Genomic DNA, 25,563 nt, shown 5'->3' with positions numbered 1-25,563 from the left:
TGGAATGGGGGCAATTTTGAAGTTGATAGAATAATTTAATCCCACACATCAACCATTTCAATTTTAAAAGTGAATTAGATGTTGCAGGTTGCACGTGCCTTGTAGCTCAATTGGTGACTTAAGAGCATACGCTTATGCACTTGAGCTCTCATGTTTAAATCTTCCTTTTTGTAGGTTACGTATAAGAATCATATTTTGTCATATTTAAGCCTAAAACGTGCACAACCATATTGGGTGACGTGGTGATGTGAGCGCATGTGGATAACATCAGATAATGTACGAGAAGTAGAAGTTTCATCGTCAAACTAATTGGCAATAGGAGAACTAACCCACCCCTTATAAGCACATGCAAATTTCTTTAAATCTCCGATGTGGGATTCACACTGCCAACTCAAATCACACACTCAACTTGCAAGGAAAATAAATCTGAAAATTAACTGTCTACAAGCTCATGATTCTGTACAACCCTAGTTCAGACATTTGATAAGAAATTTATCCCTGAGAAGATATATACTGCACTAATTACCTGTACCTGTATAAATAGAAATACTAGCACCATATCAAACATGATGAAATTTCAAACCCAGGTGTGCAGAAAACACTCATTGAACACATTGCCAAGATAGGGTTAGCGGATATTGCACATGATGTTGGATATTGTACAAAAATACAATAAAGAAACTGAATATTGCAAGTTTGCAACGACGTCGAATATTCACCTCTGGTTTTCCCAGGAGTTGTGGATTTGTTTTTTTAGCTCTTTCATTCTTCTGTTTCTTCGAAACAAGTTGGCAACTTTGGCATCTCCCTTGGCGCTGTAAAAAAATAAGGCCATGCAATATAAACTTGGACATATATAGATGTAACCCACAAAAGGGGATACTCTCAACAGCATGAATTGACATTAATATTTTTATTTACAGGTGGATGAGAAATTATGCAGGTGAGAATAACAAACTGTTTGTACCATACTTGATCAATCCCAAAACTACCAAGCACCGGTTAACGTTATACCGTCAAAGACCCAGAAGAGTTTCCCTCCAATCAGGAGGCCAATCACAAAGCAACACGTTTCAACACCAAGGGACCAATCACAGGGCGACACGTGTCAACATCAAAGGCCAATCACAGCATGACACATGTCAAGGCCAGAACAAAGCTAGAAACTCTCTTATATAAAAGGAGATCATTCTCCCACAATAATCCCTAATGTCATTTGTACTAAATCATTCACTAGTACTCACAAAATGAGAGCTTAAACCTATGTACTTGTGTAAACCCTAATGAGAACTCCTCTACTCCATGGACGTAGCCAATCTGGGTAAACCACGTACATCTTCTGTTTGCTTTCCTGTCTCTATCCATTTACATACTTCTCCACATTAGTGACCGGAGAAATCTAGCGAATGTCACAAACTTAACACTTTCTGTTGTACCAAAGTCCTCACTGATTTTGTGCATCAACATTTGGCGCCATCTGTGGGAACGACAGTTATTCCTACTCTCTTCAGCTTTGTCAAGCTGGTTTCCATCATTCGTACACTCTCTTTTGACCAGGCATCCCTCTCCAACATGGGGAGCAGAGGAAGCCACGGCACACAATATGATACTCATCTTGCACCTAGTGCGAAGCAACGAAAGAAGGAATGAAATAAGCTCGTTCTTCAAGCTAAAGTCGATAAGCTGAAGGCTTAAAACAACAAGATAGCAATAAAGAATGAGTTCCTCCAAGAACAATATGAAAAGCTCTTCGAAACGTTCCACGAAACTAGGCGTACTCAAACACGCAAGCTTGTTGCCCCTGTGGACATCAACCATCATTTGGGTGCCCTTAACACGAAGGGTCACCTTCCTTCGACATAGGTATCCCTGATGAGAAGCGAGCTAATCATCAAAACATTGATCAACATGAGACTTCTCTCAACCCAACTGCTTCGACCCGAAGCAGGAAAAGTTGAGGAAGATCCTCCTTGCAGAAGGGTTGGAAGGATCGAAAGCCCTTTATCGTAACTGCCGAGACTTTCTAAAGCAACGTCAAGAGAATCCCTTCCATATAAGCTCGAAGATCAATTATCCAAGGGTTTCTGAAAAACTCAGTTCCCTCTCACAACCCAGGCCAGCTGCCCATCTAAGGAAGGAACGACAAGTCCTAGAGGAATATGAAGGTACATGGGGCTTGGAGGTATTCCGACAGATTCGCCCTAGAAGTCAGTACGGCGAGTCCAAGGAAAAATCACATTCTCTTGCTCAAACTTTCCTACTTCCGAGAGACGATGGAGACTTACGGAAGAAAATTCCAGTGGTACATGACTTCACTCAGGACCCATTTATCCTACAACTCCTTGAGGAAGTAAACAAGTTGAGGCCGAACATCAGGTCGAGATACCTGACTGGAACCAACCCAGGCCTGGCCCTCTCACAAGGAGGATCCTCGACACCCCCTTTAAGCGAAGATAAAACAAAAGCTTGGTTTACAACTCTATACTGGAATAGAGGACCCGATTGAACACCTTAACCTCTTTGAGTCCACCATGGCATATCAGATGCACACCGACGAAAACCGATGTCTTCTCTTCCCTTCCACCCTCTCTGGCGGAGCTCTAAACTGGTATTATCGTTTTCCACCCGAGACACATCTTCCAGACCGATCACTTACATTCTGCAGATGACTTGTACATTATTCACCAGAAGCCATACGAGTCACTACGATAGTATGCCGGTCGATTCAGCCATGAGTATTCTCGCTGCGCTGAGGCAAATGACAAGACCGCACTCAAAGCCTTCACGGCAGGCCTACGTGATTGTTTCTTCAAGCACATGATAAATGCCAACACTTGGAAGACTTACTCTGAGGTGATGGCACATGCTTATAACCACGCATTCGACGAAGTAAGGACATACTAAGGGAACCCTCATATGGTTAACCCCTATCAACAAGTGGGAAGTGGAAGTCAAGTTCTACTAAGTGAGGAGATATTGGCCATTCAGACACCCACTGCATCATCTTCTGCCTCATTTAGCTACTCGCTAAGTCACCAAATGTATTTGACTCTTGGTAATAGGAATGATTTTTACTCTCAGCAAGCCCATTACAACAAGCGGGATAAAAGTTCGTATCAAGACAATCAAGGGTGAACGTATTATCAACTATTATGACTATGAGGCCAAGCTTCACTCTTTCAAAGTGGAGGACTAGGTACTAAAGGAAATGATATTATAAGAAGGCATACATATTACAAATGTTTTGACTCTCAACCGCTTGAGATCTTTTGTCACACAAGTCATTCGACAAATATTTAAAGAAGAAGAAATTCAGACAACTTCTTCTGAGTCTTTTGCATTCCTAGCACTGGAACACTTGGTCTACACTGACCTACCCCTATACCCCAATTCAGAGCTTCAACATGCGTACTTTGACATAAAGTATATGATATTAAGTGTTACAACCAACATGGTTCACATATCGAAAGCATGGATCCCTTCATGCATAACAAAACATTCATAAGCATCACTCATGTCAATCAACATAAACATCATACATTCTAACACATTCATACATAAACATCATACATTCCAACACATCCACACATAAGGCAACTGTGCTTCGAAAGGGTTCAACATACTTTGTGTCATTCAACACTTGCTACAATGTGCCTCGACACCTTGCCCTTATTCTCACCAACCAAGTGATGAAATGTAAAGAATGAACTCATCTTTATGCCACCAACCAGGTGATGAAATGTACAACCCGTACTCTCATTCATGCCACCAACCAGGTGATGAAATGTACAACTCGTATTCTAATATCATTTGGCAGCTTGCCACTCATGCCACTAACCAGGTGAGGAATGAACTTATCTTCATGCCACTAATCAGGTGATGAAATGTACAACCCATACTTTCCTTCATGTCACCAACCAGGTGATGAAATGTACAACCCGTACTCTAATATCATTTGGGAACTTGCCACTCATGCCACCAACCAGGTGAAGAAAGAACTCATCTTCGTGCCACCAACCAGGTGAAGAAGGAACTCATCTTCGTGCCACCAACCAGGTGATGAAATGTGATGAAAGGTGATGAAGGATCTCACATTCATACCACCAACCAAGTGATGAAAGCAACTCACCATTCATTCCACCAACCAGAAGACGAGTGGTACAACTTGTACATGTGAACTCTTAGCATTCACAAATAATAAAAAAACCCTTAAACTTTACAACTCAACTAGGGGAACACTTATGCCTAACAAGAGTTATAGTCACCAACAAAGTCTTATTACAAGCCAACAACGGCTTCAGTGCATGGTATACGAAGATTAAGCTCTTCAGCCCTCTTACATCTGCTTCAGAGATTTTTCCTCTGCAACAATACAAACACTACAACTCGTAGAAAGCTTCATACACTCTTGATCACAACTGTTCGAAGCAAATTCAATTTATATGGTTCATCCAAACCTTCGACTACTATAAGGTGTGATTTACAGCACAATCTTTTGCTCAATAGTGTGGAAGCAAAATTTGTATATGTTGTCTTTCCCACATTTTCAATAACTTCAACAATTGGAGGGCAACTACAATTGAAGCTTCAAATTGGGAAATTGGGAAATTCAACAACTTCAACAAATGGAGGGCAACTACAATTCTTAAAAGTTTCACACACTCTTGATCAAGATAGTGTGAAGCAAAATCAATTCATGGTACCCAACAAAGCTTCAACCTCAAAGCTTTACCTATAAAGCTTCAACACCAAAACTTCACCACAACAGCTTCAACAAATGGAGGGCAACTACAATTCTAAAAAACTTCACACATTTTTTATCAAGATAGTGTGAAACAAAATCAATTCATAGTACCCAACAAAGTTTCAACCTCAAAGCTTCACCTACAAAATCTTTACTACAAAAGCTTCAACAAATGGAGGGCAACTACAATTCTCAAAAGCTTCACACACTTTTAATCAAGATAGTGTGAGGCAAAATCAATTCATGGTACCCAACAAAAGCTTCAACTCCAAAGCTTCACCTACAAAAGCTTCAACTCCAAAGCTTCACCTACAAAGTTTCACCTACAAAAGTTTCACCTACAAAAGCTTCACCTACAAAAACTTCAACTCCAAAGCTTCACCTACAAAAGTTTCACCTACAAAAGCTTCAACTCCAAAGCTTTACATACAAAGCTTCACCTACAAAGCTTCAACACAAAAGCTTCACCTACAAAGCTTCACCTCCAAAACTTCACCTACAAAAGTTTCAACACAAAAGCTTCACCTACAAAACTTCAACACCAAAGCTTCACCTACAAAACTTCAACTCCAAAGCTTCACCTACAAAACTTCAACTCCAAAGCTTCACCTACAAAGTTTCAACTCCAAAGCTTCACCTACAAAAACTTCAACTTCAAAGCTTCACCTACAAAAGCTTCAACTCCAAAGCTTCACCTACAAAGCTTCACCTACAAAATCTTCACCTACAAAGCTTCACCTACAAAATCTTCACCTACAAAAGCTTCACCTACAAAAGCTTCAACTTCAAAGCTTCACCTACAAAGCTTCACCTACAAAGCTTCAACACAAAAGCTTGACCTACAAAGCTTCAACTACAAATGCCAAAAGCTTCACATTCTTGATCAAGATAGTGTGAAGCAAAATCAATTCATGGTACCCAACAAAACTTCAACCTTAAATCTTCACCTACAAAGCTTTAACACCAAAGTTTCACCTACAAAGCTTCACCTATAAAGGCCTAGGCCTCATCTTCTTTAGGCCTAACAACTTTCATAACAAATATATATGAATGAGGAGTTTTGGGCTACCACTTAGAAAGGAAAATGGTGAAATTTTATTACTTTGGAAACTTGACTACTAGCAAGACACATCCTTTATCAACTCCCTTGACCGAAGACGTGGGGGACTTCTACCATATGCTACTACACCTCGGTATTTGGAAGTTTCACGACTACTCAGTGACTTGAATTTTTCAAGTTTCCAACCGAAAAGTTTTCCTTACTCGGGAAATTAAGGGAGCATTACCTCAACCTACATACTTCACTCATAAAGTTTCAACATACAAGCTTCAACAAAAGAAAAAAAATCAAAGAACTTAGTGAGGGAGACCTTGGTATATTTAACACAATACGTTGAAATGAAGTAAAGCTTATTTATTGATACCTCCGATAAGTTACAAATATGTACATAAACATGAATCAAAATAAACAAACAAGATAGAGCCTTCACAAAGGTTGCTCAGGAGAAGTCTCCGCAGTCGGCAGAGCCCCAGAAAGATGAGGCACCGGAGGGTGATCATTAGGAGTCTCAGTACTAGGCAGAACCCCAGAAGGAGGAGGCACCGAAGGTTGATCATTTGGAGCTTCATTATGCAGTACAGCCCCAGAAGATGAAGGCAATAAATGCCTTTAGAACAAACCCACAAACCTCTGATGATTAAGTAAAATCTGACCATCAGATTCCTGCAGCTGGTCAAGCTTCATCTTCATGTTTGTAGCATAGTTATGTGCTAGCCTATGCAACTGTTTATTCTCATGCTTGAGCCATCTGATCTCCTGTTTGAGAATTATCACTTCAGCCGCCAATGATTCAACTTGACGGGTTCGAGCAAATAAGCGTTAGGTCATATTAGACATAGAACCTGCACAATAAACACTGAGAGCAAGAGAATCCTTAACAGCCAACTCATCAGACCGTTTTGAAAGTAGTCTGTTATCTTTGGGAATGAGAAGGTTCCTAGCCACCACCGCAACAATCATATCATTCTTCATTACAGAGTCCTCAACGGTAAGATGACCAGTAAGGGATAAGAAGGATGGGCGTCATATGTTGTCTTGAGGAGGCATGACTGCCTCTTCATCAAAGTTCAAGTCAAAACGACGATCAGATGGGCCAGACATTTTCAGAAATGATGAAGGAGAAATGAAGTCCAATAAATCTGTGAATTATAAAAATAAGGGGAAAATTCCTACAAGCAATAACTCTCTGAACGTACTTCTTGCACACAATTGGTGCCCTATAAAAGAAAGGGCAACATGACCGTTAGTTCAAAAATCGAAGAGGCACCACTCTTCGGACTTCGAGAAATAGATTTTCCTGAGTAAAATTTGTCGACAATCTCCACACGTAACATCAGCTTCTCAGGTACCACAAATAACTTTGCCAAAGATCTCTGACAAAATTTAGGCACATAAATTTTGAAGGTCCAACTACCCTACTATTACCCACGTGGGTAAAGGAACAGCATCACTGCTTAATAACTGGAAAGTCCCTATGTGTGTCAACCTTCGTGATCAGTGGCAAAGCAGACTGGCAAAAATGCCCAACATTTACTCACATTCGAGAAAACACTCCCAATAGGATTACTTGCTCAAAAATCGAAGAAGCACCGCTCTCTGAATCTCGAGAGCCAGACTCCCAACAGGATTACTTGCTCAAAAATGGAAGAGGCATCGCTCTTCGAATCTCGAGAACCAGACTCCCAACATGATTACTTTCTAAAAAATCTAAGAAGCATCGCTCTCCAAATCTCGAAAGTCAAGACTCCCAACAGGATTGCTTTCTCAAAAATCGAAGAGGCACTGCTCTCCGAATCTCGAAAGCCAGACTCCCAACATGATTGCTTTCTCAAAAATTGAAAAGGCACTGTTCTCCGAATCTCGAGAGCCAGATCCCCGACAAGATTGCTTGTTCGAAAATCGAAGAGGCACCGCTCTCCAAACTTCGAGAGCTAGATTTCCTTGGATAAAGCTTGTATGAAATCTTCACACGCAACATCAGTTTTTTAGATACCACAGACCACTTTTTCAAAGTGCTCTGACAAAGTTAAAACATGTGAATCTTGCAGCTCCCACTATATTGCTATGATCGAGAAGGGTAAAGGAACAACGTTACTACAGGCTGTTAGGACAATTCTTATATATGTCGACATTCATCCTCTATAGCCAGGCAGACCTGCAAATAAAAAAAATGCTCAACTTTTCTTCACATCCGAAAGGGCACTCTTAGCATAGTCTCTCAAAATACTCAACTTCTTTTCCCCCCAATAATACCTCTGCAAACAAGCCACACCAGAGCAAGAACATCTCATATCATCAAGGTTAAAAGCAAGAGTATCCCATATCATGTTTTTCCCTGTCTTTTCCTTTGCCATTGTTCTTACCTGTAAGACAAAGAGAAAGAGAGCAATCAATCAGCACTTGGAATCAAGCTTCCAGTTAGGAACTCCTTGCCTAATTACTTACCTGGCATTGCTCTCGAGTATTTATCTTTAACATCTTATGCTTTTAGAAAAGATACCACATCTGCATGAGGAACAGATAGGGCAAGTGAGAAGAATACAAGGAAGCATGTGGAGACAAGCGCAATATAACACGTGCCGATTCATCTATTACTTTGTCAACAAAAAAAATATCCCATATCATCAAGGTCGAACACACTCTTGATTTGATAGACTTGTTTTGACCTTCAAATTCTTGAGTCAGCATTATACTCTGGAGGAAACTAGAAAACCCTTCAGCCCAGTTCAAGAATAAGCCTGTGGAAAGTTACTTCTTCAAAAGCAAAAATATCTCATATCATCTCTTCTCTATATCCTTTTCTTTGTCCTTGTTGATGTCTACAGAACAAGGAGAAGGAGAACAATCAACTGGAACACGAGATCAAACTTTCGATCTAAGACTGACTGTTGAAACTCTGATTGCTTACTTTGTATGTCACCTCTTTCGACAGATCTCCTCGCTCAGAGACTTGGAAGACTACTACTATAGGGTTTGTATCGCGCTTGACCAAGCCCGAAACTACAAGTAAGCTTCAAGTGAAATTGATACATTACATTACCTTGTGCATCTCCATCGTTTAAAGATACCATCCCTGGATGGAGGAAAAGTATTTCCAGAGAAGATGCCACATCTACTTATGAGACAGATAAGGCAAGTGAAAACGATACCACAAGGACCCAGAAGATGCCACATCTACTTAGGGGAGCATTATTTGTACCATACTTGACCAATCTCGAAACTACCAAGCACCGGTCAACGTTATACCGTCAAGGACCCAGAAGAGTTTTCCTCCAACCAAAAGGCCAATCACAGTGCAACGCGTTTCAATATCAATGGGCCAATCACAAAGCGACACGTGTCAACATCAAAGGTCAATCACAGCATGACATGTGTCAAGGCCAGAACAAAGCTAGAAACTCTCTTTTATAAAAGGAGATCATTCTTCCACAATAATCCCTAATGTCATTTGTACTAAATTATTCACTAGTACTCACAAAAGGAGAGCTTGAACCTATGTATTTGTGTAAACCCTAATGAGAACTCCTCTACTCCGTGGACATAGCCAATCTGGGTGAACCACGTACATCTTGTGTTTGTTTCCCTATCTCCATTCATTTACATACTTATCCACACTAGTGACCGGAGCAATCTAGCGAATGTCACAAACTTAACACTTTCTGTTGTACCAAAATCTTCACTGATTTTGTGCATCAACACAAACTAAGAACACTCTTATGAAATCGTACCAAACTCACCCTAACACGATCGAAAACATGATTCATGTCAAGTTGGAATTCAAAAACTTCTTCAAGAATTATTTCGTTTTGTAAGACATAACTGTGTATAAATAATCAGGGAATTTTATAAGATATAAAACGATATATAACACAATAATCATCACTTTATTAAAACAACCACACATTTTATTTCCTTTCTCACTTTACTATATAGGATACACAACATACCAAATAGAAGCTGGCTTTCTTGCTGCTATATACAAGGAACGCCTTATTTCATAGGAGTATAATTCATTCCCAGTTTCCAGAATCCACACATTTGGAAAAGCATATGCATATACAGTATATATTGATTCATTCCCAGTTTCCAGAATCCACACATTTGGAAAAGCATATGCATATACAGTATATATATATGCACAACTTTAATTATTGTCACACCATATAGTACTATATATCCTGATTAACGGCTCATTGATCGAATAAGCGATCGATCAGTCCTTAATCAAGCATTTTAGATTTTCATTTGCTCCAAGTACGATTTCCCGTCAAGCCTAAGGCGGGAGAAGAAATCGTTGACGTACTTTTCCATCCCAACCCCTTGGAACAGTGGTGGGTTTTCTGGGGTTATCAAGCTTCTGAGTGGCCCAATCTCTGCCTCAAATTTAGGGCTGAAGAACATCGCAACCGACACCCTTTCTTTCTCTGAATTCACCATTGCCCTGTGTTCAATGCTTTTGTAAACTCCGTTGCTCAGCATCTGCAAATGTAATATAAAATTTCCTTAATATTGGTATGTCCCCATATATGCCATGATCTAAGGTATAGTATTACCATATAAATACACATATAATAAAATGAATGAATTGATTTGACTCTTTACATATAAAAGATCATTCCTTCTCCAGTGACAATGTGAAACGATTACTCGTTATCATTGCAAGAACAAGGACTCAAGCTGTGATGTGAAGCCAAGTGTTGTACTAATATGATAGATTCAAGTTTTTAATTTATTGTTAAATGATCGAACTCAACAGTCTCAACCCATTAACATTTAAGTGATACTAGAAAGATCGTTTACTTAAACTATATTTTGTAGATCACATGATGTGGAAGAATAAATCTAATTATCAACCGTCACATCATGTGATCCACAAAATATGATCTAAAAACATAATCTACTTAGCATTTTTCTTAATACTAACCAATTTTCCACAGCGTTGTTTGTTCATTCTTCTTACATTAACCAATTTTCTACAGCGTTGTTTGTTCATCCTACAGCCCAATCCAATAATACTGACAAAGCAATACGCACCGTTTCACTTAAGTAGTATTAGTTGCCTGTCCCGCACACTAATAGTGAGGAATAAATTAGTATTAATTTTCTAATTTATGCCTCAATTTTACTAATGTTGTTTATTATTTATATATTTAGTGTCACCTATTTAATCGTTAAATTTGGTCTAACAATCATTCTTCAGTTAAATCATTGAAATCAAATGCGACAGTTAATTATTGTCCGCACCTAGTGCTTGTACAGTACTGAACAATTTCATTTCAAATATTCCCACATACTAATATATAGAGATTCGAAATCCCACGTTTGCTAACCTAGTAGTCTTTTTCTCTTTCATTTATTATCTTTTTTTTTTCTACTTTATGGTCGAATATAGCCCAGAAAAGAAGTGCGAGGAAAGAAGTATATACAGGACAAACCTCAAAAATGTCCCCGACATTCACCACAAAGGCATCTTTTTGGAAGTTGACAGGCATCCAAGCCCCGTCTTTTTTAATTTGGAGACCGTCAACTCCATTAAGCTGGTTGAGGATGGTGATCCCACATACATCTGAGTGAGGTGAGAGCCCTACAACCAGCTCTGGTTGTGGACATGGAGGATAGTATGTCATCCTCACTGATTGCATCCCGTCTGTATCAAACAACTCCTCTATCTCTCTCATATCTGTCTTCAGAGCTTTCACCATAAACCCAAGAAGTCTCATGGCAAGTTGGTCCAATTCCATAAAGTATGACTCCAAGGTATTCCTAGCATATACCAAGAAAACATGTCAAATTCAATAAAAATTTAGAAAAACTGGGTGCATGTGTGTTTGAATGTGTAAGAGAACAATTGTATACAAGTTTAGGTGCCATTTCATAATCATCTTCATTTAAGTTTTCAGCTTTTGTTTCATTTTGTTATCAAATGGGCTCTTAAGATTTATGAGAGAGAGGACCTGATGGATGAAGGGAGCTCTGCGAAGAGGTACGGCTTTCTTCGATGAATAGGGTTGGTTATCATATAGAACCTATCACCCCAGTCAAGCTTTTGGTCTTTGGTCTTGGCTATGTTTCCATAGCCTTCAACATCACCTGACCTTATTGCATATTTCATTTTCTCTTCCAAGGGAAGCTTAAAGAATACTTCAATCTCATGTTCCAGATTCTCTAACAGCATAGGGTTAACTCCATGGTTCACCAACTGCAAGAAAAAAAAAAAAAAAACAGGACAACATCAAGGTTATGAGTTTTCTCCAACTTTAGTTTGATAAATTATGTAGACATATATATAATAAATTAAAATTCGTTTGCACAATAACAAAAAATTAATCTAGAAATTAGAAATAGAAAGAAAAATAATTAAAGCCCTATAAAACAAGACAATATATCTAACTAGCTATGATAACTATGAAATCTTAATTCCATTTTATTAGTTCATCGGATATTAAATTCATGAAAACCTACTATAGCTTGTCTTGATGAGGAGATATATAATATTTAAGTGGAGTACTAGTGTCTATGTTAAGAAAAAGTATTTAAGTCCAAGAAATTTGAAAGATCAATATTAGACCTGAAAAATGCCCAAATCTTTGCAAGCTGAGTGCAGTTTCTCCAGTTGATTTGCAAAGTCTGAGGTTTCTCCCTTAACTAATTTAGTCATGTCAATGGTAGGGATAGAACGGAAGGTGCCCTTATTATCATCAGAGAGTTCAGATGGAGTTGGTTCTTGTTGCAAACGAACGTAACATTGTGGGACTGAAGTTAAGGGCTCTTTGGCGGTCTCTATGACGCTGAGTAGCGAATTAGAGCTTCCAGAGCCTGCTGGGAGCTGCGATAGTGATGCCATTTCTTATTTCTTATTAATGAGCTCAAGTGTATATACACCACAAAGTTATGGGTGTTTATATAGGCTAAAACGTGTGGGCAAAAACTGCAAATATTGAGGGAGAAAAACCTTGATATCAAATTATTAAAAAACTAGGGCATAGTTGTGTAATTAATGTGTTGTTCCCTTTACTTGGTCCAAATAAGTGGGAGTTTTTCGGCGAATGCTTCTATCTGAAGTTTTCTGCAAGACCGACGTCGTTAATTTACGCCTTTCATGCATGTCGTTATTTTACTACTGATACCTGAAGCAGTACACATATATAGTAACTTTTCCCTGGAGATTTTACCAATTTGGAAAAGTAATTAATAACTAGCTCTTAATCTTGTGATATGAGAAGTCTCAAATTTAAATTTATTATCTCTCTGTTGGTCAGAAAACATATATACATTTGCCAGTTTTTCGATGAGTAAATAGATCGAACTGATGACTTATCGTCAATTGGAGATGAATCAGTGTCTACATCTTTTATGTTATCTATAAAAATTAACCTGAAAAGAAACATCCCATATATATTGCCTGCATATCTGTTGTAAGTTCCCCCGGGAAGTGAGTTCAACCATACAAAATACACATGCATTGTTGTTAACTATTAGTACCCAGATAGATAATCCGTTAAGAATTAAATTCACAGTTGTGAGTCGTTATTAGAAATCAAAATTAGCTTTGGTTTTAAGATTAAGAACCAAACAAAATCCAGGTGTTTATTTTCAGTCTTTATTTTATAATTTATATGTGCGAGTGAATAGAGGAGTTTATTTTCAATGCATATTGCACCCCCATATAATTTGTGGATTGATCTCTGAGCTGATAGATTGAACAGTGATTATCAATCACTGTACATATAATTTAAGGTGGCAGCTGATAGATTGAACAGTGATTGATAATCTCTCCCAGATGCATGTTGCAGGCTTGAGCCTATTTAAATTTAAGGAAAACTAATGAAAAGGGTTTGAAAATTTTGAGTTTTAATGATAAGGACAAAATAAAAGGTAAAGTGAATAGTACCAGGATTGACTTTTTAATGTAAAAATGTGGTTTTTTGTTAAAGTGAACAGTACCGGAAGCTTCTCGTTAAAGTTCCCTTTAATTTATAATATGTATACCATGCATTAACTATATAGGTGACTCTTGACTAAATTAGCATAATGTTTCAATCAATATATATATATATATATATATAGGTTTAGCTATACTGATCAGTAAGTACTAATGAGTCATGAAACAAACTTTATTATCAGTTCTCTCTGCTCTTGGCTCCCTTATCTTTTTGCAATACATCTAGAAAATTAAAACAAAACGCTAAGGAAAAAATCAAATGGTTTATGCTGTGAACATCAAGTTAGATGATTGTATATGTCTAAGTTTAATGAGAATTTGTATTTCTTAGAAATTCAAACATATTCCATTTTCTTATTTTGGAATTTGGATCGGGTGGAAAGGGGAAATTACGCTCAGGCTTAGTGAAAAAAAACCCATATTGTATGAAAGGATGCAAACACAAATTTACTTTATTTATAAAAAAATATTCCAAATGTACTTAAGATCTTCTGATTTTGGATTTATGTAGGTACGTATGTGCATATATACAATGTACTTATAGTAATATACTTATGTACACGTATTTATTTCTCTCCTACCTACTTTCCCACAACTAATTAAACATTACCCTACTCGAAAAAATAATTAGGTGAATGCATGTCCTTGTCCCCGATAAGAATTTAACCCACATGATTACACTGTCATCTCTATATTAAGTAAACTAAATTTGCAAACTATTATTAATACAAAAATAAGTATGTTAATCAATACTTGAACACTAATCCAATCATCTATTTTTATGTCAGTTAGTTTACAAAATTTGGTCTACAAGTTTAGTTTCCTTAGCATTCCACGTGATGTAATAATACGTGTAAATTTTTTCTACATATCATTGTTTAACTGACGCATAATACTACTCTGATACCTATGTTATGTAAGTTTTTCTTTTCTCTTGCGTAAAGGGAGATGTTCAATTTTTTTATGGTAAATTAATATTTCGCCAAATATCTGAGTTTAATAGAAATAACACTTTCATTAAGAGATGACAATCTAATTTTCTATAGTACACAACCCCACAATTTTGTTCTCTTTTTAAACATTGCAAGGTTGCGCAATGGGTGCCCAATGGATGTCATTTTCACCTAAAGCTTGCTACTTACGGAATGAATTATTCAATCCATATAGAACAAAAACGTGCTTAATTATCCCTTTTTTTTGGTATAAATTGATGGAGGCAGATTGTCTGCCCTTCTGTTTGGATGGTCTTCTCATCCCCTCCTATTTTGTGCGGTCACGATTAAGTTATGTTAATATTTTATATTAATTTTTTTATAGAGATAATAAGACAAAATACAATAAAAATATAAAATGTTGACGTAATTTAACCGTGATCGTACAAATAGGAGAGGATGAAAATGGCATCCGGGCAGACAATCTGCTTCCTAAATTCCTGTAATCTGACTTGACCTTTTATGTACTTAAAAAACGTGCTTAATTATCAATTTTTTTCGGTATAAATTGATACCTGTAATCTGACTTGACCTTTTATGTACTAAAAAAAACGTGCTTAATTATCTATGGTTTTCGGTATAAATTGAGGACCTTTTATGTACTAAAAAAAACGTGCTTAATTATCAATTTTTTTGGGTATAAATTGATACCTGTAATCCGACTTGACCTTTTATGTACTATGTAACTGGAAATGGATACACGTTGTCTGACTTATGGAGTATTTATTAGTTGTTTAGTAGTTTAAGAGCACGTTTCTGATTAGGACGAGCCAATTTGTGGTGCAATAATGTCTTGATTCGACGGACATATTCAAGCAATCACTTAATTAAATGAAGGGACAATCGTCATCAGTGATGGAAAATTTTCACCGCGCCGGGCAACAAACTAGAGTTTGGTGCCGTTTCTATATATGTGTCCGCGGTATTAGGCGTTACTGTAGCAGCAGCTCGCAGTTTTGAGTGGTGATATTCATCGCTAAAAGTTTGACACGTATACAACTAAAACAAATTAGCTTCTGCTGTTAACGCCCTGTTACATACTAAAAATTATGTCAAATTATTCTGGTAATGGTCAAGACTCAGATCATTAAGTATTCTCTATTTTTTTATCTGCATTTTGTGTTCATTAATATATAATTTTAACAATAAGAAACCATTGCGACAGACATGGCCACCGCCGCAATTGATTTCAATTTTGTGAGCAACAGCTTGAAGATGGGAGAAAATCTTTCTAATTGAAAATGGTGGTGGCGGAGGGAGTTATTGGAAGCCAACCCGCCGCTTGTAAATCTGGGTGCTGCGTGTTTGTTGCATTAAAAGGTGCTGCCTGTGTAATTATCCACAGATAAAATTCACGAAATTCTAATCTTTTTGTTCTTTTGTCTTGGTTTGGTATCAGAGCCTTTGGGGCTCCACAACTTTTATTGATCTTGTTTCCTACTTAAACAAACAGCCTTCGTTGAGAAACTACTTCATCGTTCTTGATCCTTTTCAATACCAAGCAGTACTAGTGCGCAACCAATTTAACCCTAAACCCTATATTCACTCTCTCGTTCTTATTTGTAATCGCATGGAGTTGCTTGAACCCGGTAGGGTGGTTTGTAATTGTAACTGGGCGTTAACAACAGAAGTTGACGTATTTTAGTTGTGCACGTGTCAAATTTTAGTGGATCAGTAACAGCACTCGGGACTGCTAGCTAGCAGCTGGTGCTAGTGCCGACCCTGAGAGAGTGCAAGAGGTGCACCCGCACAGGATCCTGAAATTTTTAAGGTTAATCCTGGTGGTGGGTTGGGGAGAGAGTTTGGTGGGCCCAACCAAGGTGGTAAATCTGGTTTAGGATTAGGACGAGCCAATTCGTGGGAAGTAGAATTCTCTTTTCTTTTTTTTTTCTCTCATTTCCTCTTCTCTTTTCTGAACAGTCACATTTAAATTACGTCAATATCTTATATTACATTTTTTATAAAAATAGAAAGACAAAATAAAAATCGTGAGAGTAAGAGATGAAAAGAGATAAAAAGAGGAAATGAGAGAATCCTAATTAATTAGTGGTGCAATACTATCTTGATTGGGCAGACCTATTCAAGTGATCACTTAATTAAATGATGGGACAATCGTCATCAGTGATGGAAAATTTTCACCACGCCCACGTTATTATGTGGTACTGTAGCAGCAGCTCGCAGTTTTGAGTGGTGATATTCATCACTAAAATTTTGACACGTGTACAACTAAAACAACTTAGCTTCTGCTGTTAACGTCCAGTTACATACTAAAGACAGTGTTAAATTATTCTGACAATGGTAAAGACTCAGATCGCTAAGGGTTTGTTTGGAATCCTATTTGAAATTTTCTATCATTTTTCAAAACAATTTTCTTTAAGACAAAAAACTTGATTGGTTTGCGATTTAAAAATTTTAAATCCTACAACTTATAAACAAAGAGATCTAAAAAAAGAGGGTCGGAGGAGAGAATGGGAAAGAAAGTAAAAGATGATTAAAGGAAAGAAAAAGAAGAGAAATGATTGGACGAAATGGAGAGGAAGAGGAGTGAGTGAGAGAAAGAACCAAGAGAATGAAGAGAGTGGATTGGAAGAAACGAAAAATGTCAAAAAAAAAAGAAAAAAAAAAGAGGAGAGATAAAGAAGAAAATAGAGATTTGAGTGAGAGAGAGGAGGAGGGGAAAAAAATAAATGAGTTTAAGTTAAAAAACTTTAAAAACTAACTTTTATGTTTTTAAAGAATAAACTATATTTTTTAGGTAGTGTTCAGTTTTTTAAAATAATCATGTCAAACAAGTTTTTAAAGCCTAAAACTTAAAATTATTTTTGAGTTTAAAAAGTTGAATTCAAGTAGAGTACCAAATAGACCTTAAGTATTCTCTGTTTTTTTTAATTTGCAATTTGTGTTCATTTATATATAATAATAACAATAAGAAATCATTGCGACAGAAATGGCCACCGCCGCACTTGATTTCAATTTTGTGAGCAGCGCTTGAAGATGGGAGAAAATCTATCTAATTGAAAATGGAGGTGGCGGAGGAGAGATTTTTCAGTGTAATTGATACACGAGATGGTACAACACGTGTTATTATACAAATTGTAGGATATGAGTGCTAAAAAGTTAATAATTTTAAAAAAAAAATCTCATGACTTTTATTATACTTTTATTATAACACATAGTATATCACTTATATTTCAGTCACAATAAAAAAAATTTCGTGGCGAAGGAAGTTATTGGAAGCTAACCTGCCGCTTGTAAATCTGGGTGCAGCGTGTTTGTTGTATTAAAAGGTGCTGTCTGTGTAATTATCCGCTGATAAAATTCACGAAATTCCTATCTTTTTGTTCTTTTTGTCTTGGTTTGGTATCAGAACCTTTGGGGCTCCACAACTTTTATCGATCTAGTTTCCTGCTTAAACAAACAGCCTTCGTTGAGAAACTAATTCATCGTTCTTGATCCTTTTCAATACCAAGCAGTACTAGTGCGCAACCAATTCAACCATAAACCCTAATTCACTCTCTCGTCCTTATTTGTAATCGCATGGAGTTGCTTGAACCAGGCAGGGTGGTTTGTAATTGTAATTGGGCATTAACGGCAGAAGTTGATGTATTTTAGTTGTACACGTGTCGAATTTCTAGTGGATCGGTAACAACACTCGACGCTGCTAGCTGGCAGTGCTACAGTATCACATAATAATTTATCCGCCTGAAGGCTATGCATGCATGGGTATATATAACTTACATACGTACATGTAGAAATATATGTAGCATGGGATTCTGGGATGCATGATATGGACTCTGTATTGAAAAATCAGCTATTCATGCCCTGTTTTTCAAAACAGCACATATATACATACATATACATGCCATGTTTCTGTTGGGCCATCATACATAAGGGACAACGAACGGGCGGCTTTGATTTCTTCCTTGCACACTCTTCTGGTACAAAGAAAAGGATTGGACTGAAAATTTTGTACATAAAGAAGAGTTCTCTCTTTCTTCATTTAAGTAAGATAGTTTATCGAAAAACATCCGTCCAAATACGCTATTTTGAAAGCCGGTCGCTTGCGGCTATGAACCTTTCCTCACTCTAGAAGCTTTCACCAAAGGCACCATGATTGCTTCCCTTGGAACTTTCAGCCTCGTTTTGCCTTTGTTTTTCTTTTGTCTTTTGAATTGTTATTGTTATTATCTTTATGATCATGAGTAATGTTATACTTATCAAATTTTTTGTACTACGTTTGTATCACATTTTTAGTAGTGGTAAGGTCTATCAACACATGTGGATCATATATATATTAGAAAGATAATACAAATATGACATGAAAAATGTAATAAGATTTGCATTTTTGATATCTAAATAAGTGCTCTTTAAAATGGCCATATTTCAATTTCCCAACACAGACCCTTGTGTTTTTTTTTATAAAAAATAATTAACACACGTTATTTTTAGTCTCGTATACACTCTTTTTTTAATTTTAGCCGTTGATTTTGTTTGACTTATTCAATCTAATGACTAAAAAGAAAGAAGAGTGTGTGAGAAGCTCTAAGTACACTTTTTCCCCACCTTTTATGATTTGTTTACTCAAACTTAGACCACATTAGTTATTTTTTTTGGACTAACGATATTATCTACACTAAAGAGAGGGGGTGGACTCACCCTCATAATGAGCTAGCAATAACATGGTTCAAATTCGTCTATAGTGAGAATTAAACCTAGGATATTCTACTTATAAGTGAAGATTAATACTACTATACCATAGTACTAATTGACAAAACCACTTTAGTTTTAAAGAAAGAATATATTAGTAGACGAAAATGTTCAAGTAGAAATAAAGACACAAAAGTACACATTTTGAATTAAAATTATTATTTTTATGACTTTTTTCTTACAATAATGGAGACATAAGTCGAGTAGAGGTTGACGAGCAATTTGAACCAGGAAAAATGCTAAAGAGATTATTTTAAAGTAAAACTCTTTATAGATTTTGTCACTTTATAATTTTGACACATTATTTTATAATGTTGATACGAGAATTGTGCCACAAAATAGAGATGACAGAGAGTCGATAAATAATCTCACTTTTGAGAGAGTCTCCTTAACATTTATGACATAACTAGTCTTTATATAAATTTATATTATTTTTAGAAAAATGCTAAGTAGACTTTTTTAAAGTTGGACTCTCTCAAAGTGAAACTTTTCTCTATCTTATTTTTTGACATAATATTTTATAATATTAGCATCAAAATTGTGTAAAAATATAAAATGACAAAAAATTTATAAAGGGTTCTACTTCCAAAAAGTCTCTCTAGAATTTCTGTTATTTTTAACACATGTTGGTTGTGAACTAATTGACGACCACAAATTGGGATGGCTCAACTTTTGAATAAGACTACACAAATTTTCAATTAGAAGAATTTTCAATTTTTTACCTTTCTGAAGAGACAGATGTTGAATGACTGAAAGTCACAACTCAGTCACATCTCTTGAAGATAAAGACATGATTGAAAAGAAAAATATTTTCATTGTGTCTGAAATACGAAAAATACAGTACGTATTATTATGTAAGGAGACGGAGTTTTTATTTTTTAAGTTGTGAATTTTTTAATATTATCTTACTACTCATATAATAATACTTGATATACTACTCCATCTTCAAATAATTTGAAAAATCTCTTGGCTGAATGGCTCTAAATACAATAATAGAATTAAAAAAACGAAAAATCTTGTCGAGGCACACATGATGGGGTCCCACATGGTTTTCGATTGGATATTAATAGTAGGCAATTGTTATATGCATTTTAAAAATCTAATTTGCACTCTAAATTTTTTATAATTGAAAATAATATAATTGTGAAGAGTGTAGTATGAAATTTTTATAGTGTTAATAAATGAATTTTTTATAGTGTTAATAACATTTCTAATATATTAATGTAGTTAAAGAACTTGGTTTATAATTATGATGTGGCCGTGGTTAGTAATTATGGGGAATGTTATGCTTAGATCTGTTATCGTAAAGGGCATGCATTCGTAGAATGCACTTTAGTTAATAAGCATAGTGTATGTTACAATTGTTTTTGTTATAAACATAAGAATGTAGTAAATTTTTTTCAAAAAAGAAAAAGAAAAAGAAAAAAGAATGTAGTAAATTTTTTTTATTAAAATTTCATGTACTTGCTGAAAAATTAATTGAAACTGCATTTAAAAGGGTCATCTAACCTGCGTTTGTCTATAAAACAGTTTTATGACATGAAAAAATTTATGTTCTTCTAAACGTAGTTAGAGAGCATTTAGCAAGAGATCTTTGGATTCATATGCATAAAAGAAACATTTACGAATACCAATTATGGAATAGAACTAGTAATGGTTAAACAAATAATAAATCGTGTATCATAAACAACAATTTAGTGCACCTTAATTGTCTGTCCAATTAAAATACGTCACCTTAATCTAAATGTTCACATCTTCCTAGACTTTTTGTATGAATATTCCATGTATAGAAAAGCAAGAATTGACCCCCCTTAACAAGAACTAAGACTAATTTTGTAGAGGTCTGAAGACCTAGTGGTAGCAGAACCACCAATCCATATTGCATCTCGAGCCTGAAAAACAGAACTTTGAATTATTCAACCTCTCGTCCCTGCTGTAATTCCTTACAACTTAAACCATGTCAAGTGGAAAATTGACAGCTTGATCCTGACAATCAAATACGTAATGATTGGACTGAATTTGAATCACTTAAAATTACTGTATTTTTTCTTTCTCCACTTGCTTTGTTACATAGAGCTTCTATACTTAGCGAATTAGCAAACCATTTAGTGTTAGCTCAATTAATTAAGAGCCTTTGCAACCCAGGTTGTAATCAAAAGTATGAAGCTTTGATATTGGAAAGTGAACGTACTACTTATCATTACACAAGAGAATTTGCATAGTTGATCGTATGTACTAAGACCACTTTAGTTTTTTTTTTTTTTGGACTAACGATATTATCTACACTAAAGAGAGCGGGTAGATTTAGCTTAATAATGGACTAGCAATAATATGGTTCAAATTCACTTATGGTGAGAATCGAACCTAATACTTCTTACTTATAAGTGAAAATGAATATCACTAAACCGTAATATTAAGTGACAAAAACATTTTAATTTTAAAGAAAGAATTTATTATTAGACGAAAAAGTTCAAGTACAAATAAAGACAAAAATGTATGTGTTTTGAAATAAAATTATTATTTTTATGACTTTTTTCTTATAATAATGGAGACCTAAGTCGAGTAGGTTGACGAGTAATCATAACTAGGAGAAATACTAAATAAACCATCTCAAAGTAAAACTTTATGTACTCTGTTACTTCATGTTTTTGACACATTATTTTATAATGTTAGCACTAGAATTGTGCCACAAAAATAAGATGACAGATAGTTTATAAAAAGTCTTACTTTTGAGAAAATCTCCTTTGCATTTATGGCAGAACTAGTCTTTAACTCGTGATCTTTGCTCATTGACTAGTTTTAATTTGTGATCTTCATTAAGATATAAATTTGTTATTATTTTTAGATAAATGCTAAGTAGACTTTTTTAAAGTTGGATTCTTTCAAAGTGAAACACTCCGTCACCTTTTTTTTTTGGTATAACATTTTATAATGTTAGCACTAAAATTATGTCAAAAACATAAAATGGCGAAAAATTTATAGCGAGTTCTACTTTGAAATAGTCTATATAGGATTTCTGTTATTTTTGACACATGTTGGTTGTGAACTAATTGACGACCACAAGTTGGGATCGCTCAACTTTTGAATAAGACTACTCAATTTTTCAATTAGAAGAATTTTCAAATTTTGAGCTTTCTGAAGTGACAGATTTTGTTGAATGGCTGAAAGTCACAACTCATTCACATCTCTAGAAGATAAAAGACATGGTTGAATGGAAAAATATTTTCATTGTGTCTGAAATACGGATAATACAGTACGTATTATTATGTAAGGAGACGGAGTTTTTATTTTTTAAGTTGTGAATTTTTTAGCACTATCTCACAACTCGTATAATGACACTTTGTATACTATTCCGTGTTCAAATACTTTGAAAAATCTCTTAGTTGAATGGCTCAAGAATATAATAATAGAATTAAAAAAGGAAAAATCTTGTCGAGGCACACATGATGGGGTCCCACATGGTTTTGGATGGGATATTAATAATAGGAAATTGTTACATGTGTTGCAGTTTTATTGGATTATGAATGTGATTATGTAAATCCTAGTATATCTTGAAATATCTCTTATATTCATATTAGAAGTTGATTACCTATTAAGAGTTGTAATTCTAAAAGGGTAAGAAATTAACATTTCCTACTACTATAAATAAAGGTACAATGCGGTGAAATAGAACACATATCACAATTACACATCTTTCTTCTCTCTCTATGCTGCACTCTCTCCCTCTCTCTATGGCCTCCATGATTGTTCAGTAAATTATGCCTACAACATGTTATCAACACGCTCTTGATGTTGTGCTAAAGATAGTTTATTTTTCCATCAGGGAGTATTACATTTTAATCATTAATTTTTTATGATTAATTCTTTTATTAAATTAATCTACATGCTATTGATTCAATTTAATTTTGGAAGTTTTAACGAAAAGCCCACAGTACTGTTCAGTTTAATGAAAAACCACATTTTTATACTAAAAAGTCAATCATGGTACTATTTACTTTACCCTTTATTTTGTCACTATCGTTAAAACTCAAAGTTTTCAAGTCCTTTTCATTAATTTTCCTTTTAATTTTTCTGTGTTGGACGTCATACAACGCATTGGAGATGCAATTCCGGCTTTCTGAGATGGATATTCTACAAATTCAAGGGTTTTTGTTGTCTTTTGCCAATCAGGTACGTTTAAATAAAGTAAGATATTTGAAACGCTTTTGAAGCATGAAAATATTTTCCATGATGCATGAACCCCCTACATTTATATATTATATATATATATATGTATATATTGTATAGATGTTCATATATTTTGTCAATATATATACTTGTTCATGCAATACGCAATTATAAATCGCTATGTGGAACTTGTGAGTCAAAGAATCGAAAGAAAATAGAAGCACTTTTGGGTTTTTTCAAAAGAAAATTAATGAAAATGGATTGTAAACTTTGAGTTTTAACGATAATAACAAAATAAAGGGTAAAGCGAATAATACCAGGATTGACTTTTTAGTGTAAAAATGTAGTTTTTCGTTAAAGTGAACAGTAACGAGAGCTTTTCGTTAAATTTCTCTTTCTCCAAACCCTAGAATTTGAAAAAAAAAAAAAACAAAATACAAAATTTTGGGGAAAATTGCGATTGAGCCAGTGACACTGACGACTTCTGTCCTGCATCAGCAGCCTCTGTTTGGGCTTGCTGCTCTTGTATTGGACATTGCCTGAGTCTTTCATGCTGGGCTTCATGCCCGCATCTCATCCCAAGATGCCAACGTCGCTGGGCTTCTAGCGCAAAACCAAAGCCAGCATATGCTGGGCTTATCCGGAGCCTCGGCCCACAAACCATTGGCCCGCCTCCAACAGCCTTCTGTGTTGCTGGGCCCCCTCTTCCCCTTGGCCCACTTCCATGATGCAATTGCAGCTTTCTTACTTGCATGGGCTGCCCCGTGCAGCCTGGCCTGAGCCTTTCTTTTTCCGGACAGCAGCAAGCAATTCTTTGCTGGGCTGCCATGATCCTCACGGCCCAAATATGTTTTTAGGGCCCGTTCTACTTCTAACGAATTTGAGATGCCCTTCACCCAAGATATAATTGTTCACTTCTTGATGCATGTAGCCGTAGCGCATGTATTTGCTGGCGCAGATCGATCTTTGATATGATTTTAGTCTTACTTCTCACCAATTGTGCAACATGCATTCCATGTGTTGTGTTATTTATAAGAAAAACAAGTGGCATCATTGAATTGGGGCAATTTTGAAGTTGATAGAATAATTTAATCCCACACATCAACCATTTCAATTTTAAAAGTAAATTAGATGTTGTAGGATGCACGTGTTTTGTAGCTCAATTGGTGACATAAGAGCATACGCTTATGCACTTGAGGTCTCAAGTTTAAATCTCATTTTTTGTAGTTTAGATGAATTTAGTGTAGATTATTTTATCATTTGTAAAAAAAATTATATGTTGTAGGTTACGTATAAGAATCATATTTTGTCATATTTAAGCCTAACATGTGCACAATCATATTGGGTGACGTGAGCGCACGTGGATAACATCTGATAATGTACAAGAAGTAGAGGTTTCACCCTCAAATTAATTGGCAATAGGAGAAGTAACCCACCCCTTATAAGCACATGCAAATTTCTTTAAATCTCCGGCGTGGGATTCACACTACCAACGCAAATCACACACTCAACTTGCAAGGAAAATAAATCTGAAAATTAACTATCTACAAGCTCATGATTCTGTACAACCCAAGTTCAGACATTTGATAAGAAATTTATCCCTGAGAAGATATATATTGCACTAATTACTTGTACCTGTATAGTAGTTGCATCTATATATATGTCCAAGTTTATATTGCATGGCCTTATTTTTTTCACAGCGCGAAGGGAGATGCTAAAGTTGCCAACTTCTATCGAAGAAACAGAAGAATGAAGGAACTAAAAAAACAAATCCACAACTTCTTTCAAAGATGAATATTCGACGTCGTTGCAAACTTGAATGAGTGTTTTCTGCACACCTGGGTTTGAAATTTCGTCATGTTTGATATGGTGCTAGTATTTCAATTTATTTTACTCATGTCCTTAGAATTCATTGTATGTGTCAGATATTCAGAGAGATAAGTCATTGACC

At 35.7% G+C, this 25,563-nt stretch overlaps 1 protein-coding gene and 1 long non-coding RNA gene across 2 annotated transcripts; one reads left to right on the top strand and one right to left on the bottom strand.

Moving 5' to 3' along the window:
- Window positions 1-39: 39 nt before the first annotated feature.
- LOC139195802 (uncharacterized) lies at window positions 40-24,924 on the top strand. The gene is made up of 2 exons (XR_011580836.1): window positions 40-174; window positions 24,840-24,924. It is a non-coding gene; the product is annotated as an uncharacterized lncRNA (long non-coding RNA).
- Window positions 9,672-12,657, bottom strand: LOC103435120 (protopine O-dealkylase-like). The gene is made up of 4 exons (XM_008373510.4): window positions 12,373-12,657; window positions 11,759-12,003; window positions 11,240-11,567; window positions 9,672-10,283 (listed from the first exon to the last, which is right to left on the bottom strand). The coding sequence occupies exons 1-4, from the start codon at window positions 12,646-12,648 to the stop codon at window positions 10,038-10,040; spliced, it is 1,095 nt and encodes a 364-aa protein (XP_008371732.2). The 5' UTR covers window positions 12,649-12,657; the 3' UTR covers window positions 9,672-10,037.
- Window positions 24,925-25,563: the final 639 nt, after the last annotated feature.

Source organism: Malus domestica, chromosome 05 (genome assembly GCF_042453785.1).
Source record: "Malus domestica chromosome 05, GDT2T_hap1".
Lineage (NCBI taxonomy): Eukaryota > Viridiplantae > Streptophyta > Magnoliopsida > Rosales > Rosaceae > Malus > Malus domestica.
This window is presented reverse-complemented; position numbering and strand designations above follow the sequence as displayed.

Bases quoted from the DNA above. Each gene is read 5' to 3' on its own strand.
- LOC103435120 (XM_008373510.4), bottom strand. From the start codon at position 12,648: ATGGCATCACTATCGCAGCTCCCAGCAGGCTCTGGAAGCTCTAATTCG. The intron at 12,004-12,372 runs GTCTAATATTGA...TTTTTCTTGCAG, and splicing joins AAGATTTGGGCATTTTTCAG to TTGGTGAACCATGGAGTTAA. The intron at 11,568-11,758 runs GTCCTCTCTCTC...GGTATATGCTAG, and splicing joins GAGCTCCCTTCATCCATCAG to GAATACCTTGGAGTCATACT.